General features: G+C 30.9%; 1 protein-coding gene across 3 annotated transcripts; it reads left to right on the plus strand.

Moving 5' to 3' along the window:
* The first annotated feature begins 946 nt into the window (after nucleotides 1–946).
* Nucleotides 947–20,421, plus strand: LOC128170490 (receptor-type tyrosine-protein phosphatase alpha-like). Of its 3 annotated transcripts, none has more exons than XM_052836261.1 (31): nucleotides 947–1,029; nucleotides 2,385–2,522; nucleotides 3,036–3,173; nucleotides 3,316–3,453; nucleotides 3,887–4,018; nucleotides 4,757–4,888; nucleotides 6,363–6,494; nucleotides 6,750–6,887; nucleotides 7,500–7,637; nucleotides 9,366–9,503; nucleotides 10,233–10,373; nucleotides 11,125–11,262; nucleotides 12,753–12,850; nucleotides 13,040–13,155; nucleotides 13,547–13,575; nucleotides 13,717–13,964; nucleotides 14,265–14,352; nucleotides 14,842–14,915; nucleotides 15,344–15,380; nucleotides 15,629–15,726; nucleotides 15,972–16,100; nucleotides 16,510–16,658; nucleotides 16,998–17,133; nucleotides 17,293–17,439; nucleotides 17,608–17,689; nucleotides 18,109–18,182; nucleotides 18,643–18,777; nucleotides 19,172–19,291; nucleotides 19,436–19,578; nucleotides 19,827–19,962; nucleotides 20,290–20,421. In XM_052836261.1, exons 1-31 carry the CDS (start codon nucleotides 972–974, stop codon nucleotides 20,365–20,367), a joined length of 3,678 nt encoding a protein of 1,225 aa, XP_052692221.1. In that variant the 5' UTR covers nucleotides 947–971; the 3' UTR covers nucleotides 20,368–20,421. The 3 variants fall into 3 exon arrangements, with proteins under 3 accessions (XP_052692221.1, XP_052692222.1, XP_052692223.1); XM_052836262.1 differs by having other exon boundaries at nucleotides 19,178–19,291; XM_052836263.1 differs by lacking the exon at nucleotides 2,385–2,522 and having other exon boundaries at nucleotides 971–1,029.
* The last annotated feature ends 2,918 nt before the right edge of the window (nucleotides 20,422–23,339 follow it).

The following is a 23,339-nucleotide window of genomic DNA, read 5'->3' on the forward strand; positions in this document are numbered from 1 at the left end:
GAGTCGTTTTGAAGATAATCACAATATTCATAATGAGACAAAACTAATTTTTAGTCAATGTTAGCACCTGCTTATTATCATGTTATAGGGCATTAGTTTTTAATGCTTCAGTTGCTTTAATACGGCATTCTTAATGAGGGTCAGCCGTGGAGTTAAAAGCGAGACACAGGGCTCATAATTTCCTGCTTTGTAAATTTATTATATCATGTTTAAAACTAAAATTAATGTGACGAACACTCGGGAATGTTTATTTAAGTATCAAAACGAATCAGCAGATGGACAAATCAGCTTGAAAAAGAACTTAAACAGGTATATGTATCAATGTAAACAAAAACAAGGTACAAGCCTTGTTTTTACAGCAAACAAATTAGAGTTTGTATCTTTCTTATAATTTTCCGTCCAACACTCAAATTTTGGTTATCATTTGAATTGCATTACTAAAGCATTGTAAAACATAAAAATTGAAAAATAAAATTTGGCCAATATCATCACTAAATATAACGAGAACTGGTATCGAGCCTGTTGATAACATCAATTATTTATGCGAATTTCCTTTATCATAAAAATGAATTCATGCATGGAAACCTGACTGTATGGTATAAAAATAGACGATATATAAACGTTTCCCGTAGCATAATAAAGGACGATTATGTGCGAACTCATGGTTAATTTGACTTTTCCTGTCTAAATTTACGTACGTGTAATGAGAACGAAAACCATGATGATGCACCTGATACAATAAACTAAAAGAAGACTCTTTGACTCGATATAGATCCCTCAGCAAAGGAATTATGGCGATTAAATCGGAGGGTATAATATTCGTTTTCTAAATAAATGCCGTTTGATTTAAAATGTATTGCCAGGATTGTATGTGATTTGTGTTAACAATCTGATTTAATTAAGAAATTAAGGTTTTGTGATATATGTTGTAAATCTTTTAAAATCATTTTATTTCTAGAAACTTGAATGATATGACGACAACATTCTTTTTTATTCTGATATTCCTGTTCTTCCGATGTTTTGCCGATGGTAAGCTTTAAAATTTGATATTTAAATATACATACCTGTATGTCTATTTCGGTCATTTATTTTACGTCCTTCTTTTGTTTACATATGCCATATTTTCGTCACATGAATCACTGTTGCTATCTGTTTTTGACCGTCGTTAGTCTTACATCGTTCGTCGGTTGTAAACCTTCTCTGGAACCACTGAATTAATTTGACTTAAATTTTGCATACATCATCTATCGGTAATGGGGAGTAAAACTTGTGAAATTTATGTTCCACGGCTACCTGGGGCGTGAGAGGTGGGGCTAAAACCCTCAAAATTAATGAAATCTGTGAAAAATATTCTTCTTCTCTACTCCTGGACATCCAAAGTCCAACTGTTGGCATGAGTGTAATAATCATTAAGCTCTCTTCCAAAATTGTAAATTTCATGGCTCCCTGGTCAAGGTTTGGCTCTTATGATTTAATAGTGAGAATACTTTAATTCTTTTAAAACATTCTTCTTTACTCCAGAGTATTGAGCCTATTAACTAAGTACATAGTTAAAATGAGGAACAGTGCTCTTCCAAATTGGGTATTTCATGGCCCCTGGGTCAGGGGTTCTTGTGTTAGGGTAGGGCGCTAATGATTATGTAGAGAAAATGCATTAATTCTATAAAAAATATTCTCGTCTGCTTCTGAATATTAAGCAGATGAACTAAGTACATGGTAATAATGAGGAAGAATGCCTCTTTCAAAATTTTGAATTTTTCCCCTTGGTCAGAGGTTCTTGTGTTAGGGTATGGCTATACCCTATATGGGATATTTACAAAGAATTGATTCAAATCAACATTTTTTTCTTGTAATTTTGTAATAACAATTAATTATTAAATAATTATTAAAGAAAAATGTTGATTTGAATCAATTCTTTGCAACATATTCCATTAAGGGTAAACTAATAACTCCCCGAACAATTTTTTATTTTGCACATCAATTGTACATCTATCAGAAATATACAGAACCCTGTCAAGGTCATACTAGTATCTTAAAAAGGTTGAGGTTAGTCAAACCTAACTACGCTTTAGAGAATAATCCATTGCATCATAAACCAACAAAAAATGATTTTATTAGCCCTGTAATTATAATGCGCATGAATGTACATTGCAAAAGGAACACTATAGTTACTTAGGTGACCGATAATGCCCTGTGGCCTCTTGTTTTAAATACCTACAGGAAATCCGTAGTTACACGTTGGAATTAATTTTTTATTTGAATGTTTGTTAATCAAGTGTAAGGTTTGCAAAGTAGGCAAAAGCTTTCATCATTACAATTTTGTTATCATTTTTGAATTTGGTTTTCCCGATATATTCATCTAACTATTGCATATTCTATTATAGAGTGCAAAAAAGGAACATTTGGAAATAAATGTATTAAGAAATGTGGAAAATGCTTAAATATAACACAATGCCATCAGAAGAACGGGACCTGTTTAAATGGATGTAAACCTGGGTATCAAGGTCGCAGATGCAAACGAAGTTAGTTTTTCACACATCGTCCTCTCGTTTTATAGTTGTTTCAGGTTCTGTGCCATACATTTATTAAGCAAATACATATATATTTGATTTCAACATTTGCTACATGTATGATGTGTCAGAAAGGATATCATTCAGAATAACCTATATTTTCGTATTTGAATATTAGAGTAATTGTTATTGTTAAACCATTTTTGTTTTATATTAATTGATAATTACGACAGTCTGAATTTGTTTGAATAAAGTTTATAAGCAGGTATTTGATAAGCTATCTTTGTAAGTATATGAGTCAAAATGGTATGTATGAATTATTTCAACAATCAGTAAATATGTGTGTCCACTTGATGTATAAAGAAGTTTATGTAATAGCTAATGAGACTTTAAAAAAAATATTTTCTTTAACAGTTCTACACTTTTTTCTGAACTGAACTGTTAAAACATTAATATCAAAATGTTTCATTAGTGCTAGAGTGTACGTTAATATGCAAACGTAAAAGTATGTGATTTCAATTTCAGATTGTATATTGAATACGTATGGAATGAATTGCAGCATGAAATGTGGACGTTGTAAACAAAAACAAGATTGCAATCACATAACTGGAATTTGTAAAAAAGGATGCAAGAAAGGCTTTCAAGGCGATAAATGCAACAAAGGTACATAAAACGTAATTAAAGTAATCGTATTCAGAAGGGGTTTTTTGTGTGTTAAAAATATGATTATATCCTTGAATAAATCACGTCCCTGTTTACTGAGAACGTTTTTATGAGATACATTTTTTCTTATTTTGTATTTCAGAATGTGATCTAAACACGTTTGGAAAAAAATGTACAAGCAACTGTGGACATTGCGTTAATAATGAAACGTGTAATCACATCGATGGCAAGTGCATGAATGGGTGTGCTAATGGGTTCCAGCGGCCAAAATGCAATACAGGTTTCAATATATAATTAACCTGTACAGTACTTGCAAAGTTATTTAAGTTACAAAAAAAGATACGAAAGGATTTACGCAAAAAAGATATGATTAACGCACGAAAGAACTGTAAACATACGCGATTCGATACGATTGATACACTACAGGAAAGAGCAGTATTTTAAAGAATAATGTTGCTGGTACTGCTATATCTGTCTGACTATTTTGTGTGACAAAAATGCAAGAAGGTTTTCTTATATATTTACATTCACGTTAATATTGGGCTCTGAAAATCAAAATTCGCATTATATGTAGAATCACATCTATCTATCTATCTATCTATCTATCTATCTATCTATCTATCTATCTATCTATCTATCTATCTATCTATCTATCTATCTTTTTATCTATCTATCTTTTTCTTCTTTTTTATCGAAATGTGTGCTTGTTTCAGAATGTCCAGACGGTAAATATGGTCAAAACTGTCGGGAAAAGTGCAGCACAACTTGTAATAGTTGTAATAAAAAGTCAGGAGTTTGTGAATACGGCTGTAAACCAGGATGGAAAGGCGACAATTGTGAAACGGGTATTGTTTTTATATCAATAGATTGTACCTGTTCCCAGAAAGATTGTTAGTTATGGTCAAATGATTTTGAATTGTAATATGTTGATTGTTACTTCTTGTTCTTGTACACTTTTGTAGATATAAGATTGAAGGTTTATATATACGTTAGGTAAAATGTTTTCAAATATCCAAGTTCAAATCCGTATTCAAAATAAAGTCTTTTAGGTGTACATCAAAAAGAAAATATGAATTTCCGGGTTTTTCTTTTTTCTTTTTAACTCAATAAAAGGAGATAAAGGCTCTTAGGTGTTAACTGTAGTAGGTAATGCGGATATCTCAAGTGATGATAAAACAAAGTAAAACTTATGTTGCGTTTTGATATTGAAAAAAAAATATTTTTGACAAAGGTAAGACTGCTTAAAACCTATAAACTATTTCAACAAATTCTTTTACTGCTTAGTATATGATAATTTTAACACGTATTCAGTTGTAAGTATCAAACGGATATCCATTTAATTTTCTTTATTCATTCATTTTATCTGATTTTATATGTAAGTACCAATAATTAATTTGCACTGTGTTGGCCTTGATTCTTTATTTGTAAGACATATTTTGTAATTAAACAAATCATTACCTTAGCTTCCTTATTTTATATAAAAAGTTGCATTCATTTGATTTTTTCAGATCGAGAATGTTTGGTTGTCGATAGATTGAAAATATAATCGCATTGTGATTGCTATATTTAAACGAATTTTGTAGTATGTCCAGATGGCTTTTTTGGTCGAAACTGTGTGAACAGATGCAATGAAACCTGCATCAGTTGTAATAAAAAGTCGGGAGTTTGTGACAATGGTTGTAAACCAGGATGGGAAGGAAATTATTGTCAAAACGGTACCGTTGATACTTTCTATAGTTTGAGAATATTCCGGAAAGAAAAGTTTTATTACTTCTTAATTGTAATAGTGGTTTGAATTGTGTATTTTTTATCAGGTTTATGATTTTAAGAATAAAGATAGGTATATTAAAAATGCTGGACGTAAACGATGAAACATTGCTGATAATAAATTAAATGATTTGAGAGAGAGAAAATGTTGTTTGCTTAATAATGCCTAATTGTGCGGTCACATGATGAGGTTTTTCATCCGATCTCCCTCAATTGTCTCCTTTGAATCACTTTTATCCAAAATCATACCGTATGTTCAGCTAACTTTAAAGTCGAGAGCAAACGTCAGAAGGTCGATTAAAAATATAATTGCGTTTAATTTTCAGAAAATGTCTAATGACAATTCTTTCGTTAAACTGATTTTAACTGTACAAAAATCATAATATAATATAAAATCGATCGTTAAATTGTACCATATGATCACCCGAACGAACAACTCCAATCGTATTACTAGAACAAGTCGATTTAAAATCGGATGAAAAATAGCATTGTGTTTATGCACCTTTAAAGGGTCATCCTGATTGATATTTTCATTATATCATCATGTCCGTTTCATTTCCAAGTAAATGCTGAAGGGCTGTTTTAATGTGTAGCTGACGACGCAAATGTTTAAAAAGTCAAGGGTTAACATCTAAAACAAATCAACATTACATTGATTGTTTTGTGTTGAAAATGTTGTCTTTTACCATCACAAAACTGGGCTACTTATAGTGCATCAATTCTTGAAAATCCTCCTTTAACCTAAAATGCTAAGAAATTTATCTGATTCAGGCTGTTGAAATAGTATCTTTTAGATTGGTTTTACACGTTCATGGCAGGCACGTAGCACGCTACACCGGAGAGAAATTAACAGAGGGAGCCTAATTCAATCACTCTTTTGCATTATACATTTTTCTTAAATTTACGTATTCATAATGTATAAGATTAAATTATCATGGAGACATATGTAACGAAAATGAATAGTAAACCCGAAAATCATATGTAAACATCTGTGAAACTCAACTCATAGCCGCACCCCCCCCCCCCCCCCCCAGTTCCACGGATTAAGATTGTCATGCTTTATGAATTTGCCTTTATTGCTCTTGTCAAAAATTTTTAGATTTAAAAAAAAAAAATCCTCCCAATAAAGAAAAAGAATTACACCCCCCCTAAAAAGCAAAACGAAAAATAAACCGATGCTGCATGTCTGTGCCTGTATTGTGTATCAGTACACTCGTTTATTGCAAATATACATATATATTGAACTGTTATTAGATTTTTTTTTCACAAACATAATTTACTAGGTTTTATCATAACATAGACCGAAATTGATACCGTAACTACAATCATTTGCATTATTAAAACGAAACATTTTGGTTGTTCATAGATTATTGATATAAGTAGATTTAGTGTAGAAGTGTACGCTTTCTTTGTATTTTTCAGAGTGTCAAGAAGGTTTTTTTGGTCAAGACTGTAAGCAAAAATGCCAGGAATCCTGTAATGATTGTAATAAAACATCAGGAGCATGTGAGAACGGCTGCAAAGCAGGCTGGAAAGGCATTTTTTGTCAAAACAGTAATTAATATTGATTAATTTATGTTAGTTAATAAATTTTATCTATGGAGTTTAATATTTGGACTTAAAATTTGTTCCTCTGTACCTTCTTTTATACCTTTAATTGAGAAAATCCTTAAAAATGAAATATACTAAAGCACAATTTGTTTTGAATTGATTGAATCTTAAAAAAAAATGTTGGTTGAAATGAGGTTGAATAGGTTGTTTTTAAATGAAGAAGAATTCAAAATATTTATGTTGGTTTTTTCTTGTCAGAATGTGATGATTGGCTTTTTGGAGAAAACTGTGCCAAATTTTGTGGTCATTGTTCTGGATACAAAACGTGTAATCATGTAACTGGAATATGTTTGAATGGATGTCAACCAGGCTATATGGGAGAAGACTGCCTAAAAAGTAGAGTCAATATATAACCGTATAGCTGGTTATTTTAGCGGGAAATACTTTTGGCCGATTTTGGTGAATTTTGAAAATTCACCAAAATTTAAAACACCAAATTTAAGTACTTAAATAAATAAAAATTAAACATTCCTCTAAATTATAAATTTATTGTTTATTAAGCACCATATCACTTTTTCCTGTTAAACCCACAGGGTTGACATTGACTTTTGGTTTTTCTTCCGATGAAATGAATCTTGATTGTTAAAAGGATATTCTTTTTAATGAGTTTTGTTGAACATATTGGAAAGTGTGGGGCCAGGATCAGAAAAAAAATTGTTACCACCTCGGAATGTGATGGTGACAGGGTTTTTGCTTAAGTGCAGGTACATTAACTTCTCAGCTTTTAAAAAAGACAGTGGCAGTTTTATAAAGGGACTTGGATTCACCAAAATTATATTCGCCAAAAGTATAGTATACTTTGTAAACATAAAACCGCCAAATGTGTGTACAGCTAAACATCCGGCTATGTGTAATAATTTTAAACATGCAATTTAGTTGCAAAAAAATGAGGTCTAATAGTAATAAAACAATGAATCGTCATATTGTCTACGGTTTTCCTTATTTCAGAATGTGAACCTGGATTATTTGGTGTAAACTGCAGCTCTGGATGTGGACACTGCTTCAAAAATAAATCCTGTCATTTTGAAACAGGAGTTTGTTTTGAAGGATGTGAACCAGGCTACAGAGGAAACAACTGCAAAGAGAGTAATAGCAATTGCTTACATGTTAATTAAGATAATTTCAATTGGGTGTATCTACGTAACTTAGTTATTTTGATGTTATTTCTCGCATATAGTTTCACTACTTCAACAATTAAGGTCAAGATCTAGTGAATGAAAAGTGTCTACAGATTTATGAAATTCAATATATAAATTCTTTTAATGATGCTACATAACAATAGCTTTGTTTCATAGGGTGTACCAGGGCTTACATATTTGGTAGACACAATAAAAAAATCATGTTTTAAACAACTATTTTCTATGACATATGAAGGTTAAATAAACAAACTATTGTCTATTTTTACTAAGATATATCTAAATGCCTACAGTCTTTCCAAAAACGGCGTTAAACAAGCTCTTGACCTCGTCTTTAAAATGATGTCAAATTGAATATAGGTACCGGGATTACTTTTCCCGTGATTAAATATAGAATGTCAAAATATTTTTTTATTTTCTACCTTGAAACCGTAAAATATGGGAAAAGATTCAACAAATCAATTATGACGTCATAATGGTTCTAGCACCAAACAGACAGTCTGGAATCATTTACTAGATCTTGACCTTAGTTTAAGATCAACAAATATTTTTTTACCATCCCGATAGCTTACGGGTCGTCACCAAAGTTAACATTTTTGGGAGTATAATATTAATCAAATCTCCTAAGCAGTTACTCTGGCAAACCGAAAGTGAAACAGTGTTTGGACCTACGCACAAATCATTACCGCTGACAAGACTTAGTTCTTCAAAATAACTTATCTAAACCCACTTTGAAAATAGTCAGATTTTATATATTACGAAAAATTTAAATATTTTTGTAGTCTAATATGTTCCTACATGTACGCCAGAGTTAAATACAGTCTCGTTCAACCTGACGCTCAGCATGGAGGCTCTCTTGCTTGTCGGAGATCAACGGAGACAGCCGAGCGTCTGGTTGAACGAGACTAGAGTTCGATTTCAATAGTGCCTGAATCCATACGATTCTTAAAATTGTTTCGATTACTAATACATAGTTTGAAATCTATCTTTAAATATTACACAACAAAATTCTTATAGGGTTTCTCGAAATTCTCGTTGGAAAACTCTAAACATTCATATAATAGAAGAAAGCGTAATTCAAATACAGACTAGAAACTAATTGCCATGCAAGACAAGTTGATTTTAAAATAAATGATAATCGATAAAATCAGCTCCCGTCAGTTCTTCAGTACTTTGATTTTACTATAGAACCCTTTGGGGATTTGGTTTAAAAAGTGTAAAAATGTATGCCTCTCCAATGTTTTTTTTTTTTATTTCTACCGTAGGGATTTTTTTTAGTTCAAATGTATGAAAACTAGTATAAAATGTCACCAAATATTGAAATTAAAAAAAAGTTTACATCGTGGTTTGGTCGAGGGACAATATCAAAATTAATTTTTCTCTCCAAACGGTTGACATATAGGGGAATCCGTTGTCGAGATAATTATACTTTATTTTGTTTAGCTTTATGCATAGTTAAACAATACCAGGAAACGATTACACCTGGGCTCCATTTTAAGCATGTTACCCTATCAAATTTTTAAAATCACAATTTCCCAACAAATATATGTTTATGTTGTATATGAACATAGATCAGAAGAACGTAACATTTTTGCAGTTACGGCTTCATGAAAAAAGGAAGCGCAGAGTCATGTCCATTAAATGTCACTTTTAAAGAAAATCTCTTTTTTATTTCAAGAATGTGACGATGGACTTTTCGGTATTAACTGTAGCACACCATGCGGCCATTGCTTTGATAACCAAACCTGTCACCATATACACGGAAGCTGTATTAAAGGTTGTGAAGTTGGATATAGGGGAATCAAATGCACGGAAGGTAAATGTAGTTATTTTTTTTTTATGAACGAAACCGTTGTGGTCCAGAATGAAAGAACTGGTAATGTTTTTCGCACATAATTAAAAAAAATATTAATATTGTATCAGAATTACAATAACATTTGAAGAACAATAGACAAAAAATATTGTTTGCATTCACATAAATTCAATAACCTTTTAAATATTGCATCCACATAAAATTAATATTAACATATTTTATGTGTCTGTCTCTAAGTTATCGAAACCAACAATCGATACGTGTACAGAAAAAAAAAGATACATTGCTTGTCAAATAGTATTTTTTAAGAGTGCAACGCAACGTGTAGTAGCTGGCAAATTTTGTATCAGATATATTGACTTGAAAACCCGTTAGCCAGATCTTTAGTTATGGATATTTCTTTCTGTTCAAGATGAAAAACTAATTCAAATTACATTTAAATTATATAAATCATTAGCATGCAAACATTAGCCTACTCCAGTAAATAATAAAGTATAAACTAATGCTAAATCCCTGTAATTCAGTCAAAATTTATCTTTTAAGCTAACTGGTCACCTCAGATTTTAAGCAAAAAAATAATATATGTATATTCTTATGAATAGAAGCTTGGTTGTATACCAAAATTTGGTGTATACCTTGATTAAAAGAGTATAAACCAGGGTGAAATAGAAACTTATTTGTTTTTCTACCATTTGATATAAATAAACGTTTATATGTAGACGAATATTACAGGTTGTCCGACGGGTGCATTTGGAAGGAACTGCAACAAAACTTGCAGTATTAATTGCAAAAACAGGAGTATCTGTGAAAAAGATACAGGTCACTGTATTGATGGATGTGCAGCAGGATGGATGGGTGACATTTGCAACAAAAGTACACGAATCTTTAAAATCTACTGATGTATCTATGAATAACTTCTTTTAAGTAATCTTCAAATGAGACGTCATTGAATCGTTTATTTTTCATGACGTTATGTTATTTTTCTATTTTAACGAATTGAGCAAACATATAGCTTTAATCCAATAAAATAAGATAGGCGTCGGTTTTTTAAATTACATACATGTATATACATGTGTCTCTAAGTATATGATTGCTCGTCAAATACAACATTAAAGTCATATAAGTTTATAGACGATCTTTAAAAAACTGTAAATTCATTTTGATTAAAATGGCCTTTTTTGGGTGTTTGTGTTTTTAATTGTGTTATAGATCACTTCTTTCAAATGATTATAAGCTTACATATTAACTTGAATTACTAATAGCTGATCACGTTATTTTGAATAATTTTATTTGTGTAAAAGGGTTTCAATGGCCCCCGTCCTCTTGAATGATCTTTTGATAAAAAATAAAACTTCAAAAAATATAGTTTTAATGTCGGCTCACATACTTTGCATGTAGAATGCGTTGAACACATGTTTAACTAGAGTTTCCTACACCATCCTGATTCAGTGACCATTTGGTAATTTAATATCATTAGCAATGCAGTTATTTTTGAAACCAATTTCGAACAACTTTTGGCAATATTGGTATTAGTTTTCAGGGAAATCTGTAGAATTACCAGTGTCGCAGTACACTGAAATGACGAGCAATAATAACGTACATAGTTTTTTTCTGTCTTTGACAGAGTGTGATAACAACATGTTTGGAGAAAACTGCGAGCAGAAATGTGGTCACTGCGCTAATTCCTCCACCTGCAATCCTCTCAACGGATCCTGTTTAACTGGTTGTGATTTAGGATTTCAAGGTCCTCTGTGTAATGATGGTAGGTACAATAATGAAAAAACATGAATAAGGTCTTCCGTTTCCAACGGAAGACCTTATAGTGAATGAAGTGTTTTTTCTTTCTTTCTTTTTATTATTTTCCTCTTTTTGTCGGCACAACTTCTCAAAAATGAACTGATAGATTTTTATGAAATTTTCAGGGATGAGAAAGAATGAGAATACCCGAGACGTGTTTTTTTATTATTTTTTTCGAAATTAATATGCTGCAGTCAGTTTTCTTTCCGGCTCAAAAAACCTTGTTCCCTCGAGATCTCTAATCGGAAAAAACTTGAACATCCAGGCTTTGTGGGATGATAGAGCTATAGTTGTAGATGTTTAAACTATGTTGTTTTGTTCGTCGTAACTTCTGTTCTTTACCGGAAGTACTTGAGTTATTTTATCTTCAATTTTAAACATAAAATGAATTTGATAGTATAAATCCTTACATGTGCCATTTAGCTATGTAAAAAAACCCAAACAAAATCATTCTTCTTCCAGTAAGATGTCTCAATTATCAGATAACTTTTTTAAAACCAAAATTGTTCCCACGGGATCTCAAAAACTAAAAGTGATATATTCAAGGATGAAACATTCGAAACATTCGAAACATTCAAGGATGATATACATTTGTAAGAAGATGTGTTTGACCAGTTTTATTCCGTCGATTGTGACTTTCAGTTCTCACTGGAAGAGTTCAATGGAATCAAGTTGTTTATGAGTTTAACTGCTATTCTTTGATAGTTTTATTTAGCTTGATAAAGTTGATGTGCGTTAGGCTAAAAAGAAAATGCTAACTTTCATTTCCATTGAGCGCTTTTGTTTGATCGTTTCCTGTCCCGTAACAATTTTTTTTGTCAATGAAATCTCAAAAACGATAAAGATTTGAACAAGACAACTTGATGGAAAGATACACCTATGTATGAACATGTGTTTACATCATTTTGTTTCATCTCGGGTAACTGCCGGTCGTCGCAGGAAGCACTCAAACATTTGTGTTTTTATTTTTTTTATATACAATGAAGTCGAATTTTAGTAATAGAAGTACAATAGATCATCTACACATGGTTCAATAAACAAAATGGCTACTTCCGCTGAGATATACACAGATATATACCTCATGTTTAAAAATTGTATATGACTTAAACACAAAACTTACTCAGATGAAAGACATTGGAATTAAGATGTGTGTAACGGGTTCCATTTTGTCGACCGTCACTTCCGGTCATCAATGGAAATCAAGCTGTTTATGAGTATAGATTTGTTTTTTGAATTTTTTTTTCAGTCTGATAAACAGTAATGTTTAAGTTAAATATACTAAAATACCTCTTCTAATGTCTTTCATCACTTTTCTTTGTCCGTTTCTGCCCCCGAGACAAAAAACATTAAAAAAATTAACAGCTGTTGTTTATTACTTTATATATTATTATCAACGTTCTTTACATGTTAATGGGCACTTGTTCGAGAGCTTGACAAAAGATCGCTTTTTTACAGAGTGTAGCAACGGCACGTTTGGTTACAATTGTATGGATAATTGCAGTTCCCGTTGTGTCGACGGAATTTGTGACATAAGATCCGGTGCTTGTAAAAAGGTAAATTCAGTAATATTTACATGTACCTTCAAAAGTTAAAGTTATATTATCTCAATCAAACACACGTTTGTGATGTTTTCCTTGCAAGCTTGTCAATGATAGTAAATATATAAAAGTCAAAGAAATATAGCAGTCTGTAGTAAAATCTAAAAACAGTGATTAAATATATATGCCTTTATTTGGTTACAGATAGAATTACGGGCAGATAATCGAAGTGACAACAAAAACAATGCAACATTTATTAGCGTAGGCGCTGTATTCCTTGTCATCATCATCGCAGTGGTTATTTTAGTTGTCGTGAAACGGTAAATTATATTATAACTGACTTGCATTCGCCTTAACAGAGAATCTTATTAATTTATTGATAATATAAAGTGTAATTATTGCTAAAAATAACTTTAAATTTACGGAAAAAAAGAATACTACATTTTTATTATCTTGATAACACTTAATTGTATTTTTTATCATTTCCTTTTATTTTTAGTATTTATACATATCAAACATTTAAAGTATTTTTATTTGGAATCTTTGAATTATCATCCTATTTGCTAAGAAATTAAATTTTATTGTTTCTCTACCCATGACAAGGTAATAAAAATCACAGATTTGAGCGACATAAATCTTTGCGATGGGAGTTACAAGTAAGGTTTATTTCAAGATTGTTTAAACTATTTTTTGCAATGACATCTTTTTCAGATCTCGGAGAAGCAAAACTAAACCTAAAAGTAAGTACATGTATGTGAATGCGAATGCAGCACGTCCCATTTTCCTTGTTTATGTGTAAGTTAATGAGGAATACGAATGCAGAATGTTTATGGAGATTTCACCGAAAATACATTTCAAATTCCGTATTAAATTGTTTGTAGAGAAAACATTGGAAAAAAGCCAGTGTGGATCTGAGATGAAATGCATTGGACAAGCAAACGGCTTAAAGATGGACAACAAAGGTGAAACGGCACCTGTATATGACGGCTTTAATTCTATAATACCCACGGATTCCAATTATTCTAATATTAACATCAACACAACTCTAGATATACCTATTGAAAAACTTGAGATTGTCATTGCGGAGAAGAGAAAGAACGATAACGAGGGCTTCCGAAAAGAATATGCGGTACAGTTAAATTTTTTCATCCTACTTGAATAATAAAAATCGAAGGACAAGCTGACATGTGCAGTAAATCTATACAGGTTTACTTTTTTTGTTCTATCTCTTAACTTTTATATTCCATATGATTAGGTTTTACAAACATTTGAATTACAAGTAATGGCGTCTATCTAACAATACTTCGCAAATATTTTGATCAAGATATACCATATGCATTTGAGTCACAATCGGGAAGTATTTAGAGTGTTGGTTGTCAATAACAATTTCATATAGCTCACTTTTAATTCGTTGTCGATGCATTTTCAGGCCCTTCCAAGTGGTGAACTACACTCTTGTGAATTTGGAAAAAAGCCAGAAAATGTTCCTAAAAATAGATATAAAACAACTTTTCCTTGTAAGTTTATTCTACTAAGAGTTGACATTATGTTATTTCTCATTCAAATCTCATATGTTTACCTCAGTATCACTATTTGTATTTATATATATTAAAATAAGATAATTGTGTTAAAATATCAACGAATTACTGATTGAAAAGTAAAGGCATATCACAAATCATAATTATATCATTAGTTTACCGAATACTGGGGAAACATATTCACGCGTGGGGTCAATGTTCGTAGGAAGACATTTTTTTTTCTTGGTTCGTGGGGATTTAATTTCGTCAGAATAATTTAAATAAATATTAAACAAGTGATTGTGATTAAGTTCGTAGGGATGTAAATTCGTGGGCAAGGGTTAAACACGAAAACCACGAACATTGGTCTCCCACGAACAATGATGTCTCCACGGTAGTTGTTCGGGTTTCGCACATGCACAGTACATATACATTTAAACTGATAAACGAAGAATAAGCATCAATCATCTGGGTTTTTTTCTTTTCAAGATGACCATTCTCGGGTGGTTCTCGATATTCAAAGCAGTGAAATTTCGGACTATATTAATGCGAATTATATAGAGGTAAATCGCAAGTATATATTCTACTACTTGTTCTCTTTATTTAAATCATAAAATATTTAAATATGTTAAAAAAAAAACTATGATATGATATTCAAATAAATTCTATGACTTTGTTTTTGTTTACTCTTTTTTGATAATCGTGTTTTCTTACTATTAAGTAAAACGAGGATTTCAACTAGAGTTGATTTCAAACACAAAATGTTTGAATAAAAAACCTTTCTTGAAATGAACATTATACATTTGTTTAAGGTAATTTTTTTAAAATTATTTTGGGGATTTTTCTTTTGTCTTAAAATCTTGGCATTTAAATGCAACTAACTCGGCTTATTCTTAGAGTTTATCTAGATGCCACAAACAAAGGTAATAAACTAAAAGCAAGTTATCAATCTATCAACCTTTCTAAAGAATAAATGTAACATATTTTATAGGGGGCGAACCGACAAAAAGAATACATAGCTACCCAAGGTAGATGTTTTAGGTTAACTAATGTTGGTTTAATTTTTTAAAATAATAAAGTAGAACAAAAATATTTTCCTTACATATTGTATCGTTTGTTACTAGTTTTTCAGTCAAGATCGAAATTTATTGATAAAATCATTAACCTGAAAATATGGATGCAAAAATATATATGTGAGCAATCTTTCTGTGTATTTTACTTTAATTAACTTTAATTTTCAAAAACATTGTTCATCGAAGTGTTTATTGATTTGAAGGACCAAAGTCAAATACTCTTGGAGATTTCTGGAGAATGATTTGGCAAGAAAACGTATCTTCAGTTGTCATGGTGACAACTCTTGTTGAAGGAGAAAAGGTGTGTTGAAGTGCTTTGTGTTTGATGTATTGAACACCATTACTGTAGGAGTGCTCAAAGATTTACAACAGTATCTATGTGTAGTGCATGATTTAGCTTTCCTCATTCAGGGTTTATATTACTCTTCTTTTCACCTCTAGGCTACGTCTGTGTTTCATCGTATTCATTTTTTTGTTTTGCTTTATTATATGAGAAAAAAATAGTTTAAAGTGTTCAATACAAATTTCATCATTTTTTAAAATAAGGTCAAGTGCAATAAATACTGGCCGGATAAGGACAACCCTGCGCTCTACGGTCCAGTGCAGGTCACGCTTATGGAAGAGAAAGAATACGCGTGTTTCACAACTCGCCAACTTTCAGTGCTCCACAAAAAGGTAACCTTTGTTTTGTCCATAGAGAGCCATAAACCTTAATAAATATTAAATGTATATGTACAATCGTTTATTTACTTTATTGTATTAAAACTATCAAATGGATACCAGTGTTTCGATTATCTGCTTTTGATAACAATACACGTACAACTATTTTGTGTTGCGAATTATAACTGAACGCTTTTTAAAGGTGACGGAATAACAAATGTGTATATGTCACTCAGACATATTTCAATTATAAGAAATAACTTTTGATATGAATTGACCATGCAAAATTAAAAAATTAAGATGGTTAGCCTGATACTTAAATTCCCCAAATCATCAAATTCTGTCCATATTTAAATCTTTGAACATAAATTTGAGACAGATGAGTCAATATGAGTGGTCTAATTTTTAGAAACATTTTTTTTAGCTCAAATGTACACGTGTAGTAACACAATATCACTACACTGCCTGGCCGGATCACGGGGTTCCAGAGCCGCTGGGTTTGCTTGCATTCCATAACCACGTCATAAACACATCAGCAATCAAAAGTCAAAGTCCAACGATTGTACATTGCAGGTAATTTAATGCTACTCCTTTTTGCTTTGAGTTTTTAAAAAGTACATTCTTAGAAAAAGACGCCGTGTGCTAGTTAGGTAAGTATATGTTTATATTCAATTTGACACTCCAAAAACAGATACTGAATACATGTAATAACAATCCGTGGGGTATTGCATGGTTGATATCAAGTGTTTTCTCAAACTAATCAAAATGTCTTACAACAACTTCGATGTATTGCATTAAATGTATTATTATACAAGTACCTTACATTGTCCCTTGTAAAAATGTATATCATTTAATTAAATTAAAAAAAACCTCAAGAAATGTGCCAACACTCCATTTACTTTATCTTCTCAGCGCTGGTGTAGGACGAACAGGTACTTATATAGCATTGGATGCGCTCTTTCAAATCGGCAAGAGAACTGGAAAAGTGAATGTTGCTGAATTTGTGACGAAAATGAGACAAAACAGAGTCTCAATGATACAAACATATGTAAGTTGCAGATTATTAAATTCTATTATTACTGCTAAAAAAGGACAGAAATTGGTGGTATTATATCATATTTTATGATATAATAAAATATTATTTTTGACGGTTTGTTATTGTCATTTTTCGTTACAATATGTTACCATAAAAGTTCATTTTTTTAAGGAGCAATATATTACGGTATACCTTGCCTTGAACGAAAGTTTTAAAGCACCCATTAAAGCGGATACTATGATTGAATTTCTTAACAAAGCAGAGAAAGCGAGGAAAAATATCCCGGTCAATCAAAACCCACTTCACGATGAATTTCAGGTTTGCAGTGAACACTGAACAATAAAAAAAATCACTGATATTTTTATAATTTAAAACGAAAATGCCCTTTTTTAATTTGGAAAGTATGAGAATTACTGAAAGTACTAAAATGGTAGTCAAGAAAAAAAATGTCAAAACGTAATACATCTCTTGCTAACTTATTTACAGCTTCTGTTAAAAACTCGTCAAAATTATTCTAAAGATGATTACAATTCTGCAACACTTGATTCTGGAGATGACATTTTGCCTCGTAAGTACGATTTGTTCAAATTCAATACATAAAATTTCACAATATTTCTCTGTTGTCATAACAAATATATACAAATTTTCCTGTGGTTTTAAAAACAGCAAATTAAATTTTATATTTTTGGAGGTATATGCTACTGTGGAATCATTTTTAATCGTGGGGGTCAATGTTCGTGTGTAGCCAACATTTTCCCGGTTCATGGGGATGTAATTTCGTTTGTAGTGTAATCAGGAAAATTTGAATCAATATTAAACAAATAATTGTATATAGATTTGTGGGTATGTAAATTCGTGGGCAAGGGGTACCCACGAGAGCCGCAAACAATGATGATTCTACAGTATATAAAGTATTCTTTTAATATTACAAAGGTACACGTATCTAAACAATCACATTACTAACATTTTGTGTTCCTTGCATTTCAGTGAAGAAATACGGTCTTTATCTCTCACCTAGCAGATCAACACGAAACAATTACATCAATGCAATAACAGTGCCGGTAATCCTTTAGCATATTTCATTATACAAAGCAATTCAATCGGATCATTTTATCATTTGTAATCTAATACATGGGATATGAGTTGTGGAATCATTGAGAATTACTTGATTTTTCTCAACAACGGAATGATAAAAGGTTTAACTGCATTAAATTTTGAAAATTCTGGTAATTTTTCCCACATCAGAAAAAAAAAAAGAAATTTCTGACTTTTTCTTTTCTTTTCTTGCATCACTAGTATTCTCCAACAGGCTAAAAAAAATAGATGTCTTTTTAAATGGTATCAATATGCATATCGATATTTGTTTATGGTCATGGAGCCAATAAGCAAAAAAAAAATTATAAAAGTTGAAATAAAATACTGATTTCAAAAACGTTTCACGTTTGTTAGATTTGAAATGATGTTCATATCATATCTTCTGATTTTACCATATGAACTTAACTATTTTTTTTCCTTTTTCAGTCATTTACCAATCTTCAGCATTTTATTGTGACAAGATATCCATTGGAAAAGAACGCTTTGAATCTTCTACGTCTGTTGAGTGACCACGAGTCTGATACAGTCATCTCTTTGCAACCACTGTCTGATATCAAATCGGTATGCAATATATTCCTTAAGGAATAACTAAACATTCGTGTCACAACCAAGCTTTATAATAATATAGAATTTTCCCACTTTTGTGTTTAACTACAGTTGTGAAATATCAGTCCATGATATGTTTACAATTTGCGTAAATTTGATAAAAAAATATGGTACCCACTTTTAAAGTGGTTGCCAAATGCAAAATAATATTTACTTAAACAAGGTATACATTGAACAAAAAACAGATGACTAAATATAAACATAAGAAAGCAAAAACTTGTTTGCATCATCAAATTCATGTTAAATTTCAGTGATTTGTTATGTTTAATGACATGTGTGGTTGCATCGTTCACATGTACTTGTGCCTTGCTATGAACATAATTTTCTGAAATCTATTTAATATATTAAGGCCAAAGCGTGGTTACCTACTGTATCATCATCCTTAAAGATTCCGCCGTTTACAGTACATCATCGATCGGAATCTCAGACTGATGTCATAACTCACGAGATCCAAATTGCTCATGACAATGTACGTTGAATACTTTTCATTATTTAGGAAAATTTAAAATATATTAATAATAATAATGAAAATAATAATAATAATAAAATAATAAGAAATACAGTTTGCAGAAATATATATGATTTAATCTTTTTTTAATTTTCGCTGACTTAGGCGGAAATACGTACAGTGATGATTGTTGAACCTGAAGTTGAAATACAGTGTTCTGGAAGTTCTGTTGACACGTCCCAGCTTAGAAGCTTGGTATCGACGGTTCTTCATTTAAAAACAAAACAACCAATTACTATTTTGAGCAGGTGAGAATCTTTGCCACGCATGCAAAACGGTTTAAGTTTTTTTTCTTCTCTATATAAATCAATATAAAGTACTCAACATACACATATCTGTATCTTTAAATTCTATACGAGTACCAATGGTAAAAAAAAAATATTATCCAAATAAGTGCACTATAGAAAATTTATCTCTATAGCTGTTAATGTACATTTTCTTTAAAAAAAGATCACATCTTAACTTTCTTTACTTAATGAGTTTTCTTCATTACCAGTGACGGTGCCTCCCTTTGTGGATTGTTCATCGCCGTCCATAACGTCATCCAACAGATGAACATGGATGACAGAGTGGACGTATTCACCGCCGTCAGACAGCTACAGATTAGACGGCCGGAGTTCTGTGCCAGATTTGTAAGTTTTATTTAATTAATAGCACGTGCATGTTGGATTTCTTTTGGAAATCGAAATGCTATTTCCGCATAATATTATCATAATTCTAGTAATTTGATAGTTTTATACAGTAAGAGATTCAAAAATTAGAAAGTTTCTACATGCATATAAATAAGAAAAAAGGTTGTCAAGAGTAATCTTAAAACCAGCCAAATGAATCTCAAGGAATGCATCTCTCGAATCATCTTTACTTTCTTTATCATAGATATTGATTTAAAAGACACATACTTTTTTTCTTAATATGCATATGTTTAATTCTGACCACGGAAATTTTTTTTTTAATTACAGGAAGACTACGAAACAATTTATCAAGCGGTTATGAACCACTACCAAAATTCATCAGAAAACATATATTGCAACCAATAATATTTTTTACACATTTAATTATAGTAACTGGAAATGTAAACAAAAAAAAAACAATTCATTTAGAATTTATTTAGAACTTTATTCACATGATTATATCTAATGCCTAAATGTTTTTTGTGGATTTCATTTTCTAGTCGTTCCGTATTCTTCCATTCTTACTCTCAGTTTGAAACAATCAATTAAGTCTGATGCGTACATTCGCATCTTGAATAAAAATATACTTAAAAATTAAGTCTTCATTGTTCTAATATATGTATAAAGTGATGTGTATATAAAGATGAGGCATGTGCTCGATATAGATATGAGGGACATCACCATTAAAAAATGATCTTAAGCAATGTTTATTAATACTTATGATTTTTATTCATCTTCAGTTGTAGTATTTTAAATCATATTTTAAAATTTTGGTAGAATTCATGTAAAGTTTACCAATATAAAAAGTATAAATAATATATTTGTTTTAATGTATTGCATTTATACTTCTAGTATATGTATTTTCAAAGATTATTTGATGGTTTTTTACAAAAATATATTTTTGACGTTAATCCTTCTTATTTCTTTGTCATGAAATATTTGCAAAACAGTCATTTGAAAAGAAAGGTATGTAGAAATGCTACAATTAGTGAATTTATTCTGCAAGCATTTAATGTAGTTTCCTAATTGTGGGAATTCATCTATGTGTACATGTATGTATATGTACTTTTCTCTTAGCAAAATAAAATTGTGATAAAAATATTATTTCTTCAAACTATAATATATCTGAAAATGTTGTGAAATTAATATATGCTCATGAAATTAACATATATTTGGATTACATGTACAAGTTCAATAATTTACGATTACATTCATACATACATTGCATAATCAAACGGGTAAAACTTGTTAAGAATAACGTACAGAAAATGATAAAATAAAGTTAAACAGCATTGAAAAAAGAAAAACAAAATGTTCCGTTGCATACATTTTATCAACCTTTTATTATACATTTATTATAATCTACAGAAGATATAACAAAATATCGATTGTATTCTCAATATTTCCAAAGAAGACTAAAAAAAACCAAATGCATTATGATACAATTTACGTCCTAATCAATCATATTATGATTGTTTTTAATTGAATTAACTGACGCTTGATCACATACGTCTTAAATTAAAAAAAAAATGCTCGTTTACTATAGTAATACGGAATCAATTTTAGTTTGGTTTGTTTGGACGCAGTGTTACATATGTACGTTGTAGTAAGATTTCGGCCTGGTCCACCCCAACAATAAGTGGACTAAATTGTTCTTAGAGTAGTAAAATTAGTTTATCAATTTGTTACCAATTTTTTTTTTATTTTATTGTTTAAATATCCAATAGACCGATATCCTATTTATGTTCAATGTTTCATTCAATGAAAATTTATTAGGCCATATGCTATTAAATAAATAAATGGTCAATGGGACAAAATCACATTCAGCAAAATATCAGGTGTCCAAGTAACGTAGTGAACAATGCACTCGCTTCTCACCACTGGGACCCGATTTCGATCCCCTGATTGACATTGGTTGTATATGATAGGGTATGGCGGTCCCCCACTTGAACACGTAGATTCTCTTGGTACTCCGGCTGCTTCCCATACTAATGATCTCTTCGCGCTAACATCCGTGCCAACGAGAGATATTAATATATGTTATAAAACATGTTTATCAATCGTTGTAAAATAAATAAAATTTACGGAAAAATATTAAAATTAAGGAAAGAGTTTGCTTCTTGCGATCGGAAGTCTGATAGATTTCATCTAAGGTGTTTTTGGTTATCAACACATGCATCTGAAACAAAATTAAAAATAAGGAATCTTCATGCTCATTTAGGCTCTCTGGTTCTATAACTTTACCTTTGTTTATATAACTGCGGCTTACATATACATCTCTTTTACCTCTTTTTATATTCTATCGGAATGAACCATGGCATTGAATGTATTTATTTTGACAAACTTACAAGATTTATCTTAAAACTCAGAAAATGAAACGTGTTTAACAACACTATAAAATTAAATATATGACATAAAATAAGTTAATGTTTGGTATACGATATTTTTGGAAACAAACTGATAAACTTGAACGAGAAAATATGGCACACCACAGGTTTAAGCGCGTTTGGGTCAACTGCCACTAAACGCTAAAATTAATAGTGTACCAACAGTTTTCCATTTGGTTTTAATTTATTCAAGTAAAAAACCCAATAACATCAATCATTTTTGATACTTCAGTTGTGTGTTTACGTATATTCAAAAGTCGAGTCTGTTTGTTTATACAATTACACAGGTAAACAGTATAGGTAATCGAGTCAGTTCAGCTGAAGTGTTGGAAAATTAAATTCACCTTTGTTTTTAATTAGTATGTATCATTCAAAATTGGGCTTTTTGCCCAAGTTACTTTCATTAAGCGCCTCGGGGTGAAATTGTCCATTAGGGTTGATTAATTTCTAACCGTCAACTACAGTTATATCCGAAGTTCTATAACTCAAACGTGTTGACAAACAGAAATTTCACTTCATCGCCAACAAATGAAGTTTTATATCTATCTACTGACGCTTTGGACCAAAGTAAGTATATAACCTCACCAACAGTTTATCATTCACACGATTTGGTAATCAAAATCTTCGTATTGACGTTCTTGATACTGGCTATTGTGCTGAAATAAGTATGTTTTACAGTATTCCAATGTACGAACAATCGTAAGGTTTCTTCTGCCTTGAAACATCTTGAAGCTAAAGCTACTCTAGGTATGATGAATTATACAAAAAACATACATAAAATAATCACATTTATTCTTCAAGAATCTTTCTTTGTTCAGTGTAGCTAATTTGCATTTCAAAATAAAGATATACGGGTAGAATTAATGTATAATGCGTTATACAATGCATTATTTTCAGATTACAGGCGACCCAAAATATTTACTACACACTGCCATCTACTGGCAAACCCCA

This window comes from Crassostrea angulata, chromosome 2, assembly GCF_025612915.1.
Source record: "Crassostrea angulata isolate pt1a10 chromosome 2, ASM2561291v2, whole genome shotgun sequence".
In the NCBI taxonomy this organism is placed as follows: domain Eukaryota; kingdom Metazoa; phylum Mollusca; class Bivalvia; order Ostreida; family Ostreidae; genus Magallana; species Magallana angulata.